Source organism: Nelumbo nucifera, chromosome 2 (assembly GCF_055504915.1).
Source record: "Nelumbo nucifera cultivar China Antique chromosome 2, China Antique-T2T, whole genome shotgun sequence".
Taxonomy (NCBI): Eukaryota; Viridiplantae; Streptophyta; class Magnoliopsida; order Proteales; family Nelumbonaceae; genus Nelumbo; species Nelumbo nucifera.
Window position 1 is genome coordinate 38474383 of NC_142650.1, and position 21196 is coordinate 38495578.

The following is a 21196-nucleotide window of genomic DNA, read 5'->3' on the forward strand; positions in this document are numbered from 1 at the left end:
AGTGATTCCCTTTGAAGTATCACCGTTCCTTCTAGAATAGACTTGTAGCCCACCTTCTACCTTGGCTTAACCAACCCCTTGTTCTTCACTGTTCCACCCATAGATTTTTTTTTTTTTTTGAGTTGGGTTCCCTTGCTTCCCATTTGGTCTCCTTTCAGGTCAAGCCCATGAGCCAAGAGCTCACTTTACTACTATCTAGATAATGGCCTCCAACCCTTCCCCCTGTATCTCCATAGTATCACCACACATTTGATCATTTTGAAATTTGAATTTGCTTTTACCCCATCTCTTACTATCCCGAAGCCCCCTCTTCTATGTGGGCAGCTTGAATGGGAGGAAGACTCCCCCACTCAGCTTTCATCAAATGGTTAAGAAGTGTCCCATCACATCAAAAGAAGATCTCTGGTCACTTGATTCCACCACAACCCCATTCTCAAGTTGTCAAACAAAGCCATCTCTGTCATCAGTGGCAGCTCCTACTCCACTGTTGCTTGACCGATTACCCCCCTCATCCTCCTTTTTGTTCCCCCTAAACCTTTCTCTTACATCCTATATACCACTCCCCCCCCCCAAATTTCTCCTAAGAGAGAAACCTATTATCTCCCAACACCCCCATCTGTTGCTCTAGGTTTTCTATGGAAGGTAAACAATACCCTGTCCTCCCTATTTCCACTGTCTACAATTACCAACAATATCTGCTCCTTCACTAGTTATAGCCCCTCCAAAGCCTCTAGCACCAAGGACACACCTAGTAGAAACTCTGACCAGGTCACATGACATACAAAATGCATCCAGAAACTATGTTGATTGCTGCCAAATTTGTCTCTCTAACATCTAGTGTAAGCCATTCATAGCCCTCCTTGCTTCAGTCACCTAACTTTATAAAATCCCCCACATACATTGCCTAAAGCCCTTATCGTCATTCAGCTATAGAAATGTAGTAACCTAAACACTCTGATTCAACAAGTAGCTGTCCTCATTCCTAGGTATCATCTTCCAATACAAGTGTAAAACCATCCAATGGAACCCACCAGTTCCATAACACTTGGCTTGCATCTAGTTCCAATGATCAACAAAACAGCAACAAACAATTATCAAAAAAAAACATAAGGTATTTGTTTGACTTCCATCAAAACCAAGAAGATCCACCTTCTTCAAAGCATACATTTTATCTCCTCCCTCGACAATAGGGAATCCCCTTAAAACATAACAATCAAGAACTTTTAGAGGTATATTCATCTCTCCTTATTTCATGCCTCCCTCGATAATATGTAGGTCACAGTACTCCTTTTCAAAACTCTAAAACTTCCATTTTTAGGCTATCCTGAAAAGCAAACCTGGGCCATTTGAGGATTAGAATATGAGCAACTCCTCTTAAGCCCCAAAAAAAGTTGGCATTAATAAGGTTCCTGAATCATTTGGGGAGCTCATTAAATGACCTGACAAAACCTGCCCCATTAGTTAAGTATCTAACTTACCATGGTCAATAATCAAAGTTGATAGAGGATCAAACTTCTCATGAAACGTATGTATGGCATCGACCCATTGCTTATGAATAACTGAAAGTGAAGCACGTATAACTTCAATTAAGTCATCAATGTTTGAGGCTTGTTGAGCTACTTGATGGAGTTCATTTTTCCTGCGGAAACAGAAAAATGAAGAGCAGAAAATCAGTAGTCCAAACAAAAAACTAAATGATCACTACATTAACAAAAGAAGATGATAACTCAAATGTCCAGGCAAGCTAAAAATTGAGAACAGGAGCTAAAGCTGAAGAAAACAAGTGGTTGAGTGCAAATTTATTACTTATCAACGCCTCAGTAAGACAGTAACTGAGGACAAACTCAATTGACTAACATCAGAGAATGCTCAATAGCATAACAGAACATAGGAATTTTTTTGTTTTTTTTTTTTTGGTAGAATAGAACATAGGAATCACCCAAGTATGAATCACCAAAATGAAAAAGCAGAGGAAATACCAGAAGAAGAGAAACATTCACCAAAGTTAAAAGGGATAGGCAATCAAAAATAGATAACAAAATCAAACAAAGACTAGAAGCAATGAAAGGCAACAGAATATTAGAAATTTAGAATATCAACCAAACAGAAAAGGCAAAAAGAAACGACAAAATTTGAGAGTTCCACCGGTAATAAGTAACATGATTCAATGAAAAATTCAACCAACTAAATCAAATTAGCATCAATATAATAGCAAGAAAACCACTATATGCTAAGAAATCTCCTTCATGAGAGCCTTTGATTCGGATTTTAGGCACATTAGTTGCTTAAACAGTTTTCTTATATCCTTAAGTAGATGCAGAATATACACTCTCAGCAAAAAAAGATACCTTTCGTTGATATGGATACCTAAATGCAAAGAAAATATTTAAGATCTCCAACGTCTTTTTCTTTTACTCCAAAGCTAGGAAAGTTCTAAAGTTCTGAATATCTATAGGACAATTTCCAGCCACCAGCCCACCACAATATCGTCAACATATTCAACTAGTTATATAAATTCCTCATAGTAATAAACAGAATTTTTAAACCCTTTTTACATTCTATTTTTTCATACAATTAAACCCTATTTACATTCAAGCAACCATGTTTCCACAAATCATGTGCAAGTTCAATTGGTCCAACTTAATTTTCAATGTATTATATTTTTTTTGGCAGAGACAAGGTCAAAATTTCTCATAGCTTATTTCAACTATATCATTTTATGAAGGATAAAGATAAAATGTCATTAAAACGGAAAAAAAAATACAGCAGGAAGGTTATAGGTATATCACCCAAGAAAAACACAACCAAACAACCCAACAACAGACCTCAAGAGCCCCATACAGAACCAGAAACTCCGCAACTTACAGACAAAAAGGCACATCAAAACAAGACTAAAGCGATGACCAAAAGCATGAAAAAGCCAATCAAAAACGCAATCACAATTTTCATCAAACTGAAGCCTCAGTCTTCATCCACAATCGCATCCTCCTGATCTGAAACATCCTTGTTCCAAGCCTCACCTCCTAGCTCATGACCTTTTTTGTTCGATTTCTATTCCTGTCTTCTTTCAAACTCTTCAAAGGTCCTTCTAAAAAACTCCTCACATCCCCAAAAAATTAAATCCAGACTTTTACCAACGGTGATTTCTCTTTCCACTAAATTCTGGATAGCCACACATCCCGAAACACCAACCTTATTATCGTTACTTTCCTTCGACATGCTCGGACTAGAATCAAGACCATCAGCACTCACCCTGTTGTCTTATTGCTCCTTTCCCGAATGAGAGTCTAAAAGATTAGCCTGCAACGTTTCCCCCTTAAAAACCAATCCAGGTCTTTTCTAGGTCCTGATCCAGCCAGACCAAACTTCAATCTAGAAAAAATCTCCGTCACATGCACAACATTAGGGTTTATTGAGCAACGTGGTTTCTTACTTATCACTCCAATATCTGACTCCTCTTTAACCTTGCTCCTTCAACCAAGGTCGACTCCTAATCTTCCAACCTTCACCTCTTCAAAGAAAAAATAATCACCTTCATGTCTCACGTCCTGAACACCAGCACTGTCGTCAACAATATTATGCAGTGTTGTAAAAGAGCAAGGCGCTTCTGTGCCCAAGGAGCAGGGCACAAGGCAAGGCAAGAAAGGTGCAAATCTAAAAAGAATTAAAAATAATGTTAATTCAAAAATGCAAACTTTAATTTAAAAAGAAATTAAATCATTTAAAAAGTCCATTGGCTCAAACTAAAATACATAAACATAACATATAAAACATCTTCAAAATGAAAATATAGAAATATAATCAAATATACTATATAAAACATATTCAAGAACTCCACAATTCAACCATTTTAAACTTTAAATCTGCTTATATCTCTCTCGATTGCATTATTTCATAGCCAAAATGATGTTAAGCATCTTGCATTCCTATTATTACAAGAGTGGCCCTCTCCCTCTCTACCAAGCCCCTTGAGGAAAACCCAATGCCATTATGCTTAAAAAGGTGCATGATTGGGATGAGGAACATGCCTTGGCCTAGACGAGGCACATACCTGGAAATGTGTCTCACCTATGTGCCTAAGAAAACCTAAGGCACACCTTTGAAATCAAAGAGATAAGGAAACATTATATTTTCTGTTCATCTAAATCTACCTTTTATTTTTCATGCCCCCCAGTTATCCACAAATTTGTTTTCCATCACTAGCCTCACAAAAACCTGAAATTGTAAACTGAGCTTTCTTCAGGATCATTCATCTTTTAGGATTTCATTATGAGGAGGATGATTGGTGGTAGTTATAAAGTTAATGGACTTTATATTCTGAACTAATTGTTTTAGACACATACCGTGCAATCTACTATTAATCTCAGTAGTCAAACCTTAAGTGTTAGTAAAGCCAGAATCTGTTTATGGCATTCTAGGCTTCCTCATTACATTTTCATTTCTTTAGTTTTTTATCCTAAACTATTTGTATGCATTTCTCCTTTGAGTTTTCAATCTGAAGTGTGTCAATTTAGCAAGCATGTAGAGAAACTTTTGTACCCAAAGATGTATTTTTCTTTTCACTCTCAAGCCTTTAGTGCATATAGTAGAAAACCTTATGTGCTGATTTCGGCCAAGCTTCTTGTGAAGGAAGAGTAGAAAGTTGGGGATTTCAGCAAAAGACTGAGGAAAGGGAAGAAAAGAGAAGAAGGTCGACTAGGATAGATTAACTTCACCCTAGCCGCCAGCCCCTCATTCTATTTGTAATTAACTTAAGTATGAGATATTACAAAGATGCCCTTAGTAGGGCAGCAACTCAACCTAAGTAATTACAGCTCTTTAAAAAATAAAAACTAATGGGCCCAAGGCCCAACAACATCTTAATTTAAAAGGAATAAACTAAACACAAGTCGGCCCACTCAACACTCCCCCTCAAGTTGGGAGTAGATGTCATACATCTCCAACTTGCATAGATCATGCTCCAGCTTATTCTTTGCAACGCCTTTTGTGAGGACATCAGCAAGCTGCAGATCAGAAGAAATGTATGGAAGACAAACTTCTCCAGAAGTTACCCTTTCTCTGATAAAATGTCTATATACTTCAATGTGCTTAGTTCGGTCATGCTGGACTGGATTATGAGCAATATTAATTGATGCCTGGTTATCGCAGTATAGCATCATAGGTTCTTCTGCCTGAACACCGATTTCTTCCAATAGAGAACGGATCCAGAGAAGTTCTGAAACTCCATGTGCCATGGCCCTATATTCGACTTCTGCACTTGATCTTGCCACAACTGTTTGTTTTTTACTCTTCCATGAGACTAGGTTGCCCCCAACTAGGATGCACACTCCTGAAGTTGATCTTCTGTCATCGAGGCATCCTGCCCAGTCCGCATCTGTATAGGTCTCTAGCTTGAGCTGTCCATGATCAATAAACAACATGCCTCTGCCTGGATGTCCCTTCAGATAAGCAAGGATCCTGTCAACTGCCTTCCAGTGCTGGTCTCGTGGAGCATGCATGTATTGGCTCACTACACTTACTGCATAGGAGATGTCCGGTCTTGTCATGCACAAGTATAGTAGCTGACCCACAAGTCTTTGGTACCTCCCAAGGTCCTTTACTGGTTCATCTTCTGATGCACTGATTCTATGGTTCTGATCAATGGGGGTGCTAGCTGCCTTTGTTCCAAGTTTCCCTGTTTCTTGGAGAAGGTCCAAGACATACTTCCTTTGAGAGATAAAAATTCCATGTTTCGATCTTGCAACTTCAATGCCTAAGAAGTATCTCAGTTCTCCAAGGTCCTTAATCTCAAATTCCTTATGCAGGTTCCTCTTCAGACTATCAATCTCACTCAGATCATTCCCAGTGACAACAATATCATCCACACAAACAATTAGGATTGACACCAAGGATCCCCTGCGCTTCACAAACAAGGTGTGATCAGATTGAGTTTGAGTGTAGCCAAAAACAATCAGGGCCTTTCTGAATCTGTCGAACCATGCTCTAGGGGATTGTTTCAAGCCATATAGTGACTTCTTCAGCTTGCATACCTTTCCCTCTTTAGCATTATCATAAAAACCAGGTGGAAGATCCATATACACCTCTTCTTGCAGATCCCCATTTAGGAAAGCATTCTTCACATCCAGTTGAAACAAGGGCCAAGAGTATGAGGCAGCAAGAGAAAGGAGTATCCGAATAGAGGTCATCTTTGCAACTGGTGCAAAGGTCTCTAGATAATCAATGCCATAGGTCTGTGTGTATCCTTTTGCAACAAGTCTTGCCTTGTACCTCTCTATGCTTCCATCTGCCTTATACTTTACTGTGTAAACCCATCTGCATCCAACTATCTCCTTGCCTTCTGGTAGGTCCGCAATCTCCCATGTCTGATTCTTAATCAAAGCCTCCATCTCTTCTTGCATAGCTGCCTTCCACTCAGGTTTGGAGAGAGCCTCACTAACACCCTTGGGTATAGACACGGAATCAAGAGAAGAGAAAAAAGCACGGTAGGAAGGAGAAAGTCCATTGTAGGATAAGTATTGTGATATGCAATGAGCAGTGCACTTCATCTTCCCTTTTCTAAGAGCAATAGGGAGATCAAGGTTATCTGTAACAGTGTTAGTGGGACCAATGGGAACTGAAATAGTAGAGGGATCAAGAGGAATACCTGGATCTGTATCAGCCGAATCTGGAGTCTCCAAGGGATCGACAGAAAGTGGTGTGAGTTCTGTTGTAGTGGAATCAACCTCCTTATGAAGTCTCTGCCGTGAGTAATACTGTGAGACGGAACGCAAAGGGGGGGGCAAGGTAGGTGACATCGGATGGTTGTCAAGCACACAGTAGTAGGCACAGGAACTGGAACTGGGAGAGGGATAGACTGCTGACTTACTTCCCCAAAACACTCCCCCTGAGAAGGATTCCTGGAGAAGAAGTATGTAGATTCGAAAAAGACGATGTCCATAGTAACAAACCGGTCCCCAGAGATTGGATCATAGCAGCAGTACCCTTTCTGATTCTCTGCATATCCAAGGAAGACACATTTCTTTGCCTAGGGATCAAGCTTCGAACGGTAAGGACCAAGAATATGCGCAAAGCAGACACACCCAAACACCCTTAGAGGAATATGAAACATTTCCCCCTAAGGAAAAAGAAAGTTGAATGGAGTGCTGAATCCAAGTATACGAGAAGATATACTGTCGTGAGAACAGCATCACCCCAAAAACGAACCGGAACTGTCGCTGTGATCATCATGCTTCTTGTCGTCTCAACAATGTGTCTGTTCTTTCTCTCTGCAACACCATTCTGTTGTGGACAGTAGGAGCAGCTACTCTGATGGACAACACCATACTCCAACAGATATGAGGCAAGATGTCTCTCAAAATATTCCCTAGCATTGTCAGATCTGAACATTTTGATTCTAGTTCCAAACTGTGTTAATACCATCTGATGGAATTGTCTCACCAAGGATGGTACCTCATCACGTGATTTCATCAAATAAATCCAGGAATATCGAGAGAAATCATCCACAAATAGGAGAAAATAGCGATAGCCGCCCATAAAGGGAACAAGATAAGGGCCCCACACATCCGAATGAATAACATCAAAAAGAGAAGAACATCTTTTATTACTCGGTTTAAAAGAGTGTCTACAATGCTTTCCAAGTTCACAACCTTCACACTTCAACCTTGACAGACTCACAGACTCAAACAGTTTTGGAAACAAAGAACTTAAAGAAGAAAAGACAAATGGCCCAGACGATAATGCGAAAGTATAATCTGATCCACAAGTTTTGACTCACTGTCCTTGCAAACATGATGACTTTGGTGAATTGGAAGAGTATCCAGGAGGTAGATTCCATTCACTTCACGACCACTCCCAATCGTCCTCTTTGAATCCAGATCCTGCAAAATACAATGTCCAGGAGAAAAAATTACTGAGCAGTTCAGATTCTTAGTCAAACTACTAACAGATAACAAGTTGGTGCTCAATCTAGGAACATGGAGGACAGAGGGTAAACAAATGGAATCATTAATCTTGACAGATCCCTTCCCAGCAATAGGAACATGGGATCCATCAGTTGTGGAGACCCTATCTTTGCCAGAACTGAGCTGGTAAGAGGAGAAAATGGTGGAGCAATGGGTCATGTGCTCTGAGGCTCCAGAGTCTATAATCGAAGGAGATCTCTCCTTACCTGAAGCAGAAACATAGTTTGCAGTGACATGTGGACTACCTGTGTGGGCAAGGGAGGTAGAGTGAGTCCCACCTGTGCTACCTGTACCTTGTTGTCCGGTTGCGGCTGAATTGGAACTAGTTGTATCCCTCTGATTCAGAAGTAACCCAAACCTCTCAAGCTCGGCCCTTACTGCAGCAACTGCAACAGACTCCAAGGCAGCTGTAGTAGGGGGGGCCGGAGTGTCACCAGTAACTGCCATATGTGCATTTCCTTTCTTATTCTTCAATCTGGTCGGCACAAGATGTGGGTGAAGCTTCCAGCAAGTATCTCTTGTATGCTTCAGTTTCTTACAATAGTCACAGACTAAGTCCCTTTTGTCTTCCTTCTTGTTCTCATTGCCATTCTGTTTAGGTTTCACAGCACTTACCATAGCAGACTGATCAGTCATGAGATTCTTCATCATTACATCCCTCCTGCACTCCTCTCTTGACATGAATGCATATGCTTGGGAGAGAGTGACACTGCCCCTGAAAAGAAGATGTTGTCGTGCAATGTCATACTCAGGGTTAAGGCTAGCAAGGAATTCGAACACCCTATACTTCTCTAAGTGTCTTTGATAGGTAGTTGCATCCTTGGTGGTTTCCCAAGCAAAGGTCTCTAGATGATCAATCTCCTGCCACAGGGTCTTAAGGACTGAAAAATAAGCTGCAACAGATCTATCTCCCTGCCTAGTAGCACTAATCTAATTTCTTAGTGTCCCTGCAACAGATCTATCTCCCTGCCTAGCAACATTCTCCTTCTGTGAATAGGTCTCTGCCACCCCATCCCATATCTCCTTAGTAGTGTTTGCCCATAACAAGTTTTTACTTGTATGTGGCAACATAGAATTGCACAACCATGTCATTACCATATAATTTTCTTACACCCACCGGGAGTTGCCAGTTTCGGGTTTTACCTCTTCACCAGTAATATACCCCAATTTTCCACGAGCCCCAATGGCCATCTTTGCAGATTGGGACCATTCCAAGTAATTTTTACCATCCAACCTAACTGCAGTAATGGTTCCGGCTCCGAAGGGGTCTCCAGCACCTCCCACTGGTCCTATTTCATTCCCGGGCTTATATTCAACTCTGTGTCCCTCCATGTGTCTCAAAGAGGTACAGAAAACAGCAAAAAAATGCAACAAGAATAAACAAAATACCTTCTGGAACCAACGACACTCCTTTGGTGTCCTGGACTTTCTTCCCACGAAAGATTCCTTTTTGGTGGAATGAAGAGAAGAGAGAGAAGAAGCAACCGCCCTCTCTAGAGGCCTCCAAACCACATGGAACTTGAATCGCCCCTTACAAAAAACCCAGAGGAACCCTAAAAAAATAGGGCGCCACTACCTAGGTCAAAATTGAAGAGTCCAACAAAATTAGGACTCTTCCCCTTTTTCCAGTTTTTCCTGATTCTGATGAGAAACCCTAGACCAGGTACAGGGCATACAGATCCACCAAGAAAATCCAAAAACAGAGCTCGCCTGAAAGCTTCGATCAGCCTCTTAAATCTCCATGCAATCGGCCGATCTAGGGCTGCAGGAACGAAGGTCGACTAGGATAGATTTACTTAACCCTAGCCGCCAGCCCCTCATTCTATTTAAAATTAACTTAAGTATGAGATATTATAAAGATGCCCTTAGTAGGGCGGCAACTCAACCTAAGTAATTACAGCTCTTTAAAAAATAAAAACTAATGGGCCTAAGGCCCAACAACATCTTAATTTAAAAGGAAATAAACTAAACACAAGTCGGCCCACTCAACACATATCAATGTTCATATCCCTATTCCTGATGTTATTTTAGGTGGTACTTGACATTTAACTTAACTGATTATGGCCATTAAATATTTGGGACTGATTGTCATATCTACAAGTGAAATTTTGGGAGATATTTAGAAAGAGATGAAATCATAATTTTCAGTAAAAGACTGCAGTATTGAAGTGCATTCTACGTTTTTTTTATTTGTTTCTTCGCATTAAATCAAATAGTATTCTCTTTAATTAAGGGGGCCATCTGTATTATAAACCAGATGGGCCTTACCAAATAATAAAAGCTAAATTATTTAATGAAGTTAATTGTGTTGTATGAAAATGTAATCAAATTTTTTAACCAACAATCATAATCACTCTGGCTAGGGATAGTCTTCCATGTAGACTTGCCACATATTTAGAGAGCTATAAACTTATATTTGAACACTAGGTGGGTCATTATGCAATCAAGCCATCAAGAATAATTTCTTCAACAGGTATTTCTGTGATTTCTCACATGATGCCAGAACAATTTGACAGGACCAGAGTTGAAGTCCACTCACTTATGTAATTTCAAGATTATGAAACTGAGGGGAGTAAAGATATTAAAAGACATAAAATAGTAATCCAATCTTATGTGAGATATTTGATAGCATGCCTCTTCCGGAAAATAGAAGTATCAAGAAGTAAACAATGCAAGCCAACTAAGTCATGTCTAGGTATTTGTCGCTCCTTTAGTTCTGTCTTATCTTCTACTAGTTCCCCATGGATCATGACAATCAAATGACAAAGATCTTTGGACAAAGCAACCTGACAAGAAAATTCATTTATTGATAACGTTAGCTTACACAAAAAGCAGTCATTCAAAAGGGATACTCAAGTAGTGAAGGAATGCTGTTAATATACATTAAGAAAAGACTATAATTATTTTACGAGAAAAACAGATGAACCCAAAAGTTCAACCTCCAAACTGGGCACAGACAAGAAAAACGTAAAGAAAAAATATTGAGAGAAAATATTACCACAAATTTGTAGTGGAAGGATACATATAAGTAGAAATAGAATGTAGTGAATAGAAAATGGTTAAAAAAGCAAGAACAAGGTTATATATACCGCTGTCAATGGACCAGGTATTGGTCCAATTCGATCTGGTCCAGTATGAGTCCATTACAAATGGACCAGGCCAATCCAATCTGTTGAATACTTTGGACTGTTCTCGACTGGTCCAATTCAATGTTTGGACTGTTCAAATTGATTTTATTTTAGATTGGGTCCAAGTCAAACCTGGTTCATTGACCCCTGTACTCTTATCATGTCAGTGGACTGGATATTGGTTCAATCCGACCCAGTCCAATATAAATCCATTACAAATGGAAATGGACCATAAAGTCTGGACGGGTCCAATTTAATATGTCTTATTAGTCCATCCAATCCATTCAAATTGATTTTGATTCAGACTGTCCAATCCAAACCCAGTCCATTGACACACCCTTAGTTATATTCTTATATTTCTCTATGTTGTCAGATCAGGTAAAAAAAATCTACTCTATTTCTGTCTTAAATAGCAATTATGAGTCATACTAGTGATATACATTGTACTGGAGAAACTTTTGTCCTTGGGTGTACTGTCTTACTACTAATAATAGTCAGAAAACAGTGCCAGCCATGAATCTAATATTCTAATTATTCCTCATTTATCCCATATTGCTCTTTTTTATTCTTCTACTTCTATTACAGGTTTTACAACTCTACATTGTTAAATCAGGATTCAAAGGACAGTTTATAGATATAGAGGTCACATTCCACCTAATCTGATTGACCGGCAAGCTAACCAAAATCATCAGATACATGGGTGTATCAAAACATTAATAGTCAATTGTTAAAAAGAAACTGTATTCCCTGATAAATTGTGGTTTTAGGTGTTTTATCATGTACTATACAACTATTTTTAGATTCAAGTGATCATTTTTCGGTGTTTTTGTCATAAAAATCAAATTTTGTTTGGTTAGACTACTTCTTTCAACTCTGTGCTTGTGGCTGTGCAATCTGATCTACCTTGTCTTGTTTCTTAATAGTTTTCTTATAATATTTGCACTACGTCTCATATAGTATACATTTAAAGGAAAGAGGGTTTCATTTGGACTTTTCAGCCTTACTTTGTTCTAAAGGAAACATATAAGTGGACAGACTTTACTTCCAAAGTTTCTTTGGGAAAGTTTTACAGAAGAGACATCTATTGCTACAGGTAAAACAAATTATACAACTGGTTTAAGCAGTTCCATTCAATCATCAATTATGGATATCCAATTGAAGCCCATCAACACAAGATTACAGACTATGACTGCTATGCAAACAGGGCATACCACCTAGATACTGATCATAGTTTTCAAGGCACCAAGGCGAGGCTAGGCAACAAGGGGGGGCCTTGTCGCCTAGGCGATGGATTCTTTTATGTAGAAAACATAGATTCTAGGGTAGTTCCCTAGGTACCATAACCATATTTCCTTAAGAATTATTCATAATTTTCATAAGAAAAGTATAGAGTTCATGTTAAAGTAAAGAAAATCAACATATTCATGAGAAGAAAAAGAAGGAAAAGAAAATTCAAAAAATATAGGGGCTGAACCCTTATTTTTGTTATAGGAAAAGAAGAAAAGAAAATGTGTAGTAGTAGAAAATGTGTTGATTAGACAAAATTTTAAGTTCTCCCTTACTTATTGGTTCAGGTTTTAAAGTCTTTGGGGGTTCAATACAGCATTTAGCAATGTTTATATTGATTAAACCCTAACAAATAAGAAAATAATAAAAAGAAATTAGTATATAAACACATAAAATGAATATTTTAGTTTAATAGTGCCTATTTTATAATTATAATGTCAAAAAATAAAGAATAAAAAAGTATTTTATAATACATAGTACAAAACTATTTGGCGATTAGGCAAGGCGAGCCTCAAAGGAGGGCGCCTTGTCGTCTAGGCGTCGCCTTGACAACTATGATACTGATGAAGCAGAATGTGCTTCCTTAGATCAGTTTGAGAATCCCATAAATAAGCTAACACACAGTGCTGTAAGACTCGCACTGGAATGGGCATTCGGACCATAAAACCCAGGAACTGGAAGTTATTCCGGTCTTTTAATACCCCAGTTTTCAGATTTAGAAAAAACCAATCAAATTGATCAAAACCCAGCGGAACCATTGAAAACCAGCCGGGTTGCAATCTAACTGTTTGACCCAGCAGTCAAACCATTTGACTTGTAACCCAGAAAGCAATCTGGTTTTGTGCCCACTCCAAGTTAGGGGTGCAATCAAGCCGAGCCAAGTCGAACTTTTGTATGTATTGGCTAAGTTTGACTAAAATACTGTTAAGCTAGAATTCGAATTTGAGTTCGATTCAAACTCTATTTCCTGGTTTGAGCTTGCTTTGATTAAATATTCAATCGAGTTCAGCTTGAATGCTCAAAAATGAATATATTTTTATGTTCTATAAATATATATATATATTATAATATATACTATATTTTTATATTATATAGAATATAAAAATATATTTTCATAAAATTAATTATAAAATATATTTTTATATTCTATAAATGTATGTATACATGTATGTGTATGTTAATCGAGCCAGGTTGCGAACTTTCAAGCCAAACTTTTTATTAGTCGAGCTCGAGTTCAAATAACTAATCAAGCTTGCCTTGAGATTTGAACTTGTTTCGAACTCAAGATCAAACTGTTTGATTAGAGCTTGACTCAATTGCAGCACTAGTCAAGTCTTAAACACTGCTAACAGATCTGAAAATAAAGAAAACAGAACCTGAAAAATTCTTCTGGCCACATCCCCATCTTACAGGAGGTTTCCAGAAGAAATTTTGACAAAAGCCATGACTCCCATGATATCTGATGGGGCTATCAACCTCAGTTGCCCCCTAGAACATGCCTGGACATGTTAGGTGATGCAATCAATAGATAAAAAGTATCACTCGTGTAACATATATTTGAAATCTCCTTTCTTTTAGTTTCTGTGATAACTTCATAATTTGTGCTTGTTTTACTAATCAATAAAACTAACATGAAATATGCAGAGCATCAGGGTGTCTAAAAATAGTAGAGAAAGAGGAAAGAAGAAACAAGATAGGAGAATGAGAGAAAAGAAAAACCAGATTGTGGGGGGTGGTTCTTCCTACTAGATTTTATATTAACTTCTTAATCACGAGTCAAATTGCATTTGTACACTTCAAGGGCAACAGCAATAGAGATTAAAAAAGAGTGTTGGCCTAAACACACATTACAGACCATTAACAATAAAACGACAATAAGAAATAAAGCACAATAATGACCAGGTGGATTGTCAACAAAAATAGAATATCTGTTTCAGTAGCCTCTATTCTCAACACCAAAACTAAGAATAACTTATCGAAAAAAAACACCGAGACTAACAATCCTATTGGACCATTATATGTGAATATTAAGGTGGCTGCCACGCTAGCCAAGTCATTTATTAATGGGATCAGTTTCTCTAGATTTAGGTATTTCTTTTAGATTCTTGGAGTGTCAATAGATTAGAGAATTTTTTATAAGAGTTTTTTACATTGTCTTAGTATGTAGATCCAGTGTAAGATTAAGTTCTTTTGCTGAAGCTGTAAGTTTATCACTTCCCTTCCAGCCCATTTTGCAGTGGCCAAAACTTGTTCAATTTGCATGCCTTTCATGTCATCAGATAGGTAATCAATTAATCTAATCGAATAAGACCAAGATATTGAAAGCTTGGCATGTTTTCAGAGAGTTATAATCATTTTGTTGGTAAGGTGATAGCTGCTGATGCAAATTTGGTGTTTTTATTTTACTGGAGTTGTAATAGAAGTAGAAAATTGCCCTTTATGGTAACTAACCCTCACTAAAAAAACGTCTTTGTGAGGCCATCAGCAAATAGTGATTGATTTATGCAATAAAGATCAAATCTTCAAATTAAATAACTGATGTTCTTGGAGAGTTTGCAAATTTTTTATCTCGTATCCTCTCCTTGGATTTGATATAAACATTCTTGGTTATCTTTGGCATTCTTTCTTGAATCCTGTACTTCTTAATCAAGCTTGATTACAGTATAAGTTCAGGACTGTTATCAGTCTTGAACCCTAATGGATTTCAGGATCGAAAAGAAGAAAGGTAAGAGGAAAGAAGAGGAAGAGGGAGGAGAAGCAGTAGAACACAAGAGTTGAAAGGAGGAGCAGAAGCTTCATATTCTGCCGCCGCCACTTTAATTAATATTTATAGGTTATGCTCATTACATGGAAAGGACAGATCTGCCCTTAGTCTTTACATAACAAATAGAGCAAAAAATAAGACTGAAATAAATAACAACTAAAAAAACTAAATAACCAATAGCTAACCCTAGGCAGACTAGAACATCTTCTACCCTACGAACACAGTGGGACCGTAGCTGTGGGGCCCACATCAGTGTTCTCTACAATTACTTCTTGGTTCTGTTCTATATTCATTGCATATCTCTATCTTGTCAATTATTATTGAATCTTTCTTGACTTGATGGAAATTCTTGCTAGAAATTTCTTCTTGAAATCCTTGTTTGTTGAAAGTTATTTTATTACTCCATCCCTTGCTTCTTGCTTCCATTTAATTCTCGAAATTGATACTGGAGGGGTGGGAGAGAGAGAGAGAGAGAGAGAGATTTCATTCCCAAGGACAATTAACCTACCTTCAGAACATCCCATGCAGTTTCCAAATCCCAGAACTTAACGCTAAGAGTTTCACTTATGTGCATTGTACCATTAGATTATTAGATATACATTAGGGACCAAATTAAAAACCTAAAATGGTTTTTCAGTTAATGCACCCACAGATGATTATAGCCCAATGTTTTCTAAACACATACTGTGGGAGGAACATTATGTGAAATGGTTGTAGATGACGGTGGTTGTTCTCAATACTAACTATGCACTGAGGTGATGACTAGTCCTTTTAGCCTCTCAAATTGATGTGGTGGCTGGTTGGTGCATTGGTTTTGACTAGTCACCTACGAAAAAGGTACATTCTAAAAGTAAGATATTGATATTACTCAATACAGACTGCAAATATGCAATAAAAGAACTATATGGAACATTTGCTTCAGAGTCTTGGATTTGAAAACCTTCAAACAAAGGCCACAGGCAGTGATAGGGAGTGGCAATCCTTATTTTCTAAGAAAAGCTACAACTTCAACTATTGGATGTAGTTCCATGTTTGTGGCAATTCCAAATCAGCACACCACTGATTAGAAGAAAACTTAAAAGAACACCAATTGTTTTCTTTTATCTTATGCCTTGTTTCTATTTTATGTACCATCACCCAACCATGCAGCATGACAAATACATAGAGCACCTGGTGTGCATATAACAAAATAAAGGCATATGTGTTATTATTTTAAATGCCTATAGATAAAGACAAGCAAATAAGATATTAAAATAACTTTGTGCTATGTTAGGATAATTGGCTCACTATAGCCCTCAACTGACTAGTCATCAACTAATCAATAATTAGTTAATACTTAGATAGCACTGTTTCTTCTAATTTAATATCAGCTTATGCAGTTTAAGTACTGAAATTGAAGAAAGACTGATTTGCATTCAGAGTTGTGTCAATAATTAAGAAGAAGTGGAGGATTAACAATTCAATATAGAGGCCGCATCACATTTTCAACTGGGAAGAACCACATAATCACAAGATGAGATTCTGTCTGTCTGTCTGACCCAAAGAAGACTATTGACCAAGACTTTTGTTCCTACTAGACCCCTCAGTGATTTTTTTCTTTCTTTATTCAATGATACTGTTAAAATGGGTTTTGTTTGAACATAACCAAACAATTTAAACCTTTACTTTATCATTGTTAGGAGCTACACATAGATTACCAATGGTGCCCATTTTCTAATAAATGAAGATTCATGATACAAAAATGAAAGAGATGCTTCTGTACAGAAATTTACCCAGATAAATAAACTAGAATATAAGAAACAATACTGACTGAAAAGAGTAAAGGTAGATTAGCAATACTTATAAATTGTAATTTATATATGAAAAAGAGAATATGTAAGCTCTAAAAGGTTGAATATGGAGTACCAAGACAAACCTTGTATATAGAAGCATTGAGAAATTGACAAGAAGCTTTTTTGTCCAAAAGCGGAGAAAGTATGGAGAACTCATGTATATTCTGGTGCATGACCCTCGTATACACAACAGAATCAGCATAAAATGAAGCAATTACAATAACTTGTCAAACTTAACAAACTGTTCACAAAAAAATCATTGTTAACAATATCGAAATAAATTGACAGGATAACTATATGGACATATATTGTTTATAGTAATACTGACAAACAAGTTAAAAATGCATATATAATGTAACATAAGTAGGAGATTCAAAAGTGGAATAAAATCCACAAGCATATTTTGTAGAAATTCAAAATGAAACTGGTACCAAAGCAAGTCCATACCTTCTTTTGATTTCTCTTTTAGGCCATACACAGTGTGCATGGAGAATTGATTGGCTGATTGATTAACAGCTTATACAGCCTAGTTGGGGGAGGTTTTTGGAGAAGAATACAGTCTTTGTTGGAGGCCCAAGACAGGTTCTTGGAGAGTTTCACAAAAAACCTAGCTAACTAGAGAATTGAATTAAGGGATCTAGAGACAAGTTGAAGCTGGCACTTGGGGCTAGATGAGAAGTTTCTAGATAAATATTGAGATCAATCTAGGTTGGGAAGGATTCTGGAGTTCCAGGTAAGAGCGGCTAGACTTCACTCTTCCTCCTGAGTTGTCGGGTTCTGTGAAACCTGAGTTTTGGATGATGGAAGAGTAGTTTTAGCTTTAGGGCAGTGATTCTTGATTAGTAGTACCCTATTGTTATTTTTGTTTGTTTACGTTTAATCTATAGAGGAAACTAGAGGGGAGACAAACCAACCTACAAACTCTGGGTTTAGCCAAGGAGGGTCAATGGAGACTCTGTTAGGAGCAGTAACCACAATGAAGTTAAATGGAACCAATTATCTAGCATGATCCCAGTCAATTAAGATCCATGCGCACAGTAGAGGGAAATGGGGACACATCAGTAGAGTAAGAAGCAACCCAAGGAGGATAATCCTGCCTATGAAAGTTGGATGCAGGAAACTACATAGTTGTCTAGGCTGATTAGTATATTCTAGTATATGCTGAAAGCAAGAATTAAGGTGCCGAATAAAGAGATTTTTGGAAAAATTAAAGAAAGAAAACAGGAAATTCTCAATAGAATAGAGGAGCTGGATGGTGAGGAAGCTAAGAGAAGTTTGAGTTCAAAAGAGAGGAAAGAGACATGGGGGTTGAAAAAGATTTGGAAGACATTCAAAGAGGAGAGGAGGTTACTTGGAGACAAAAATCTAGATGTCAATGGCTCAGGGAAGGAGATGGCAATACCAGTTTTTTCCATATGTTGGCAAATGGGAGAAAGAGGAAAAACTCAATGTTGAAATTGGAATGGAATGGGCAAGTATTGACAAGAGATGAGAACATAGTCCAAGCCTTTATGAATCATTTCAAAACACTCTATGAGGTCCTAAGGAGTTCAAGAGAAGATTTAGAGGGCCTAGATTGGAGGGTTGGAAACAAAGAGTCATTGGATTCCTTGGAAAAGAAATTTGAGGTTTAGGAAGTGAAAAATGCAGTCTTCTCGATGGAGAGATTTAAAGCCCAAGGACCTGATGGTTTTACGATGGCTTTCTATCAAGATTGTTAGGAGATAATTGGGGGTGACTTGATGGAGGTTTTTTATGAGTTCTATGAGAGGGGCAAATTTAACTAAGACGCAAATGCAACTTTCATCGCTTTGATACCAAAGAAGGTGGATGCAATCCAGTTGAAGGACTTTAGGCACATAAGTCTGATAGGAAGCATGTACAGAATCATTTCCAAGGTTTTAACCCTAAGAATAAAATATGTACTTCCCCTGATGATTTCTCCAAATCAAGGGGCTTTTGTGCTTGGGAGACAAATAATGTACCAAAAAATCGGGCTTTTTATTGGGAGGTAGTTCTCCAAAAAATCAATACTTTAGATATGTTGCAAAGAAAAGGGCCAAATTTAGGCTCTGGTGAGACGACCACGCACCTATTAATTTCTTGTCCATTTGTGTGCTTTATTTGGGCCTGGTTCTCATCTATATATGGTTGCAGATGGACACCTCCCGTGGATGTGGCAAACCTTTTTGACCCAAGCTTTTTCAAGCAACCGAAGAGACGTGGAAGATTAATGTGGAAAGCCACAAGAGCAACTATCTTATGGTCAATTTGGGAAGAAAGGAACAGTAGGATCTTTAAAGGAGTGGAAGACATTTATGGGAATTGGGAAGTGGTGGCATCTACTACTTCCATAAAACTTACTTTGCAGGAATTGTGGTTCCCACCAACACAACAAAGAGTGATACTGATCTTTGACGGGAATTCTAGAGGTAACCCAAGCCCTTTAGGTAAAGGAGGAGTATTCAAAGATGAAAATGGCAGAATTGTGGCTATGTTCTCAAGACCAATAGGAGTGGGGGACTCACTGAGAGCAGAGGTGATGGCCTTACTTCAAAGTGTAAGATATGCCAAACAGTTGGGGTTACACCAAAATGTGATAAAGGGAGACTCTAAATTGTTGATTGAGGTAATTGGGAGTCTGGATTTATAGACAGCCCATAAGGGAAATCCTTAACACAACAAAGGAGATCGGTGTATGCTTCAAATGGACAAGGAGATCAGATAATGGTTTAGCTGACACGTTGGCTAAACAAGGGTATCTGAGGGAGAGAATGTTCTGGGCAGTTTTGTAAGAAAGATTACTAGGGGCTCAACACTTGTTTAGGGGTTGACAGTTGTACTTAACTCTGGAAAGTTATACTTTAGTTGCATTAATGAAGTTACCATTTCCAATAAAAAAAGTATATTCTAGTATATTCCATCCAACCTCACATCAATCAACACTACTTGTGGATGGATACTAAAAAAGAGAAGTGGAATGGTGTTACAAAGACCTATTCCCAAAAAATTGAATGTTGTTAGAGCCAACAAATTAAAGAATGATGTAAATAATCTAAAGATAGGGGGAGAAGCCCTTAACCACATACTTCTTAATGCTGAAATCCCTTTGGAAGGAAATTGATCTGATGGAGATTGTTGTGAGGGTTGCCCAAACGATGCTAAGACTCAAAGGAAGTTATTGAAGAGGAATCATGTCTTTAAGTTCCTTACTGGACACAACCCCGAATATGATATTGTTAGACAAAACATTCTAGAAAAGGATGAAGTGACCCTATCTTTTTTTTATCAATAACAAAAAGCTTTCATTAAACAGATATAAATATTAATTACAAAGAGGGTGGGAGGTAAACTATCTTAACTCCCCGAGCAAAGCAAAGAGCCCCCAAAAAATTAAAACAGATACAAGCAAATCCATAACATAGATTCCCGAATCACCCCTTGCTTGGCCAACCACTTCAAATAGTTTACCTCTTCACCCAATTGTACTTTACTTCCATATCCTCAGCCAACCACTTCAAATTTTTCTTTTCATTGTTGTAGCTCCACTACCCAATCTTATCTTCTTTCAGCCACCCTACTACCACCTCCAAGTCACCCTCAACTACAAGCATCCTTATATTCAATTCTTTTGCCCTTCAGACTCCTTCCAATACCGAAAGAATCTCAGACCTAAGGGAATCACCTATACCAATTGGGCCTGAGAACATGAATGAAACAATCCCATTCTCATCCCTGAATACTCCCCCAATGCCAGATTGCCCAGTGTTCCCTCTACTACTGCCATCAAAGTTCAGCTTTATATAACCAAAAGGGGTTCTCTTTTTTTTATCAATAACAAATTCATTAATTCAGCATAAGAATAATTACAAAGAGGAAGACAAACTCTCTTATCTTCCAATTACAATATAAGCCCCCAAGAAAAGAAAAGAAAAAGAAAAAGAGAGAAACAATAAAATTACATCTGAGCGCAAAACATTGATTCCCTCTCCACCCCTTCTTTAGCTAATCCATCAGCAAAAGAATTAGTTGATCTTTTAACCCAACTAATCTGTTTTTTTTTTTTATAGGTTTTTAACCCAACTAATCTTAACTTCCATTTCTCACACCAGCCACTTAAATTTTCTCCTCACATTGCTGTAATTCCATAGGCCACTGTTGTGTTTATTCAGCCACCCTACCACCTCCTCTGAGTCCCCTTCAATTATGAATTTTCTGATATTC

The 21196-nt window shown here is 37.9% G+C and overlaps 1 protein-coding gene across 1 annotated transcript in view; it reads right to left on the bottom strand.

Moving 5' to 3' along the window:
• APC4 (Transducin/WD40 repeat-like superfamily protein) overlaps positions 1-21196 on the bottom strand; it is a 97907-nt gene that overhangs the window by 54057 nt on the left and 22654 nt on the right. The window contains exons 6-8 of the mRNA XM_010261521.2: positions 17056-17136; positions 10596-10747; positions 1479-1639 (exon numbers count right to left, since the gene is read on the bottom strand). Of these exons, the coding sequence (XP_010259823.1) occupies positions 1479-1639; positions 10596-10747; positions 17056-17136 (394 nt within the window). The remainder of the gene's footprint in view (positions 1-1478; positions 1640-10595; positions 10748-17055; positions 17137-21196) is intronic.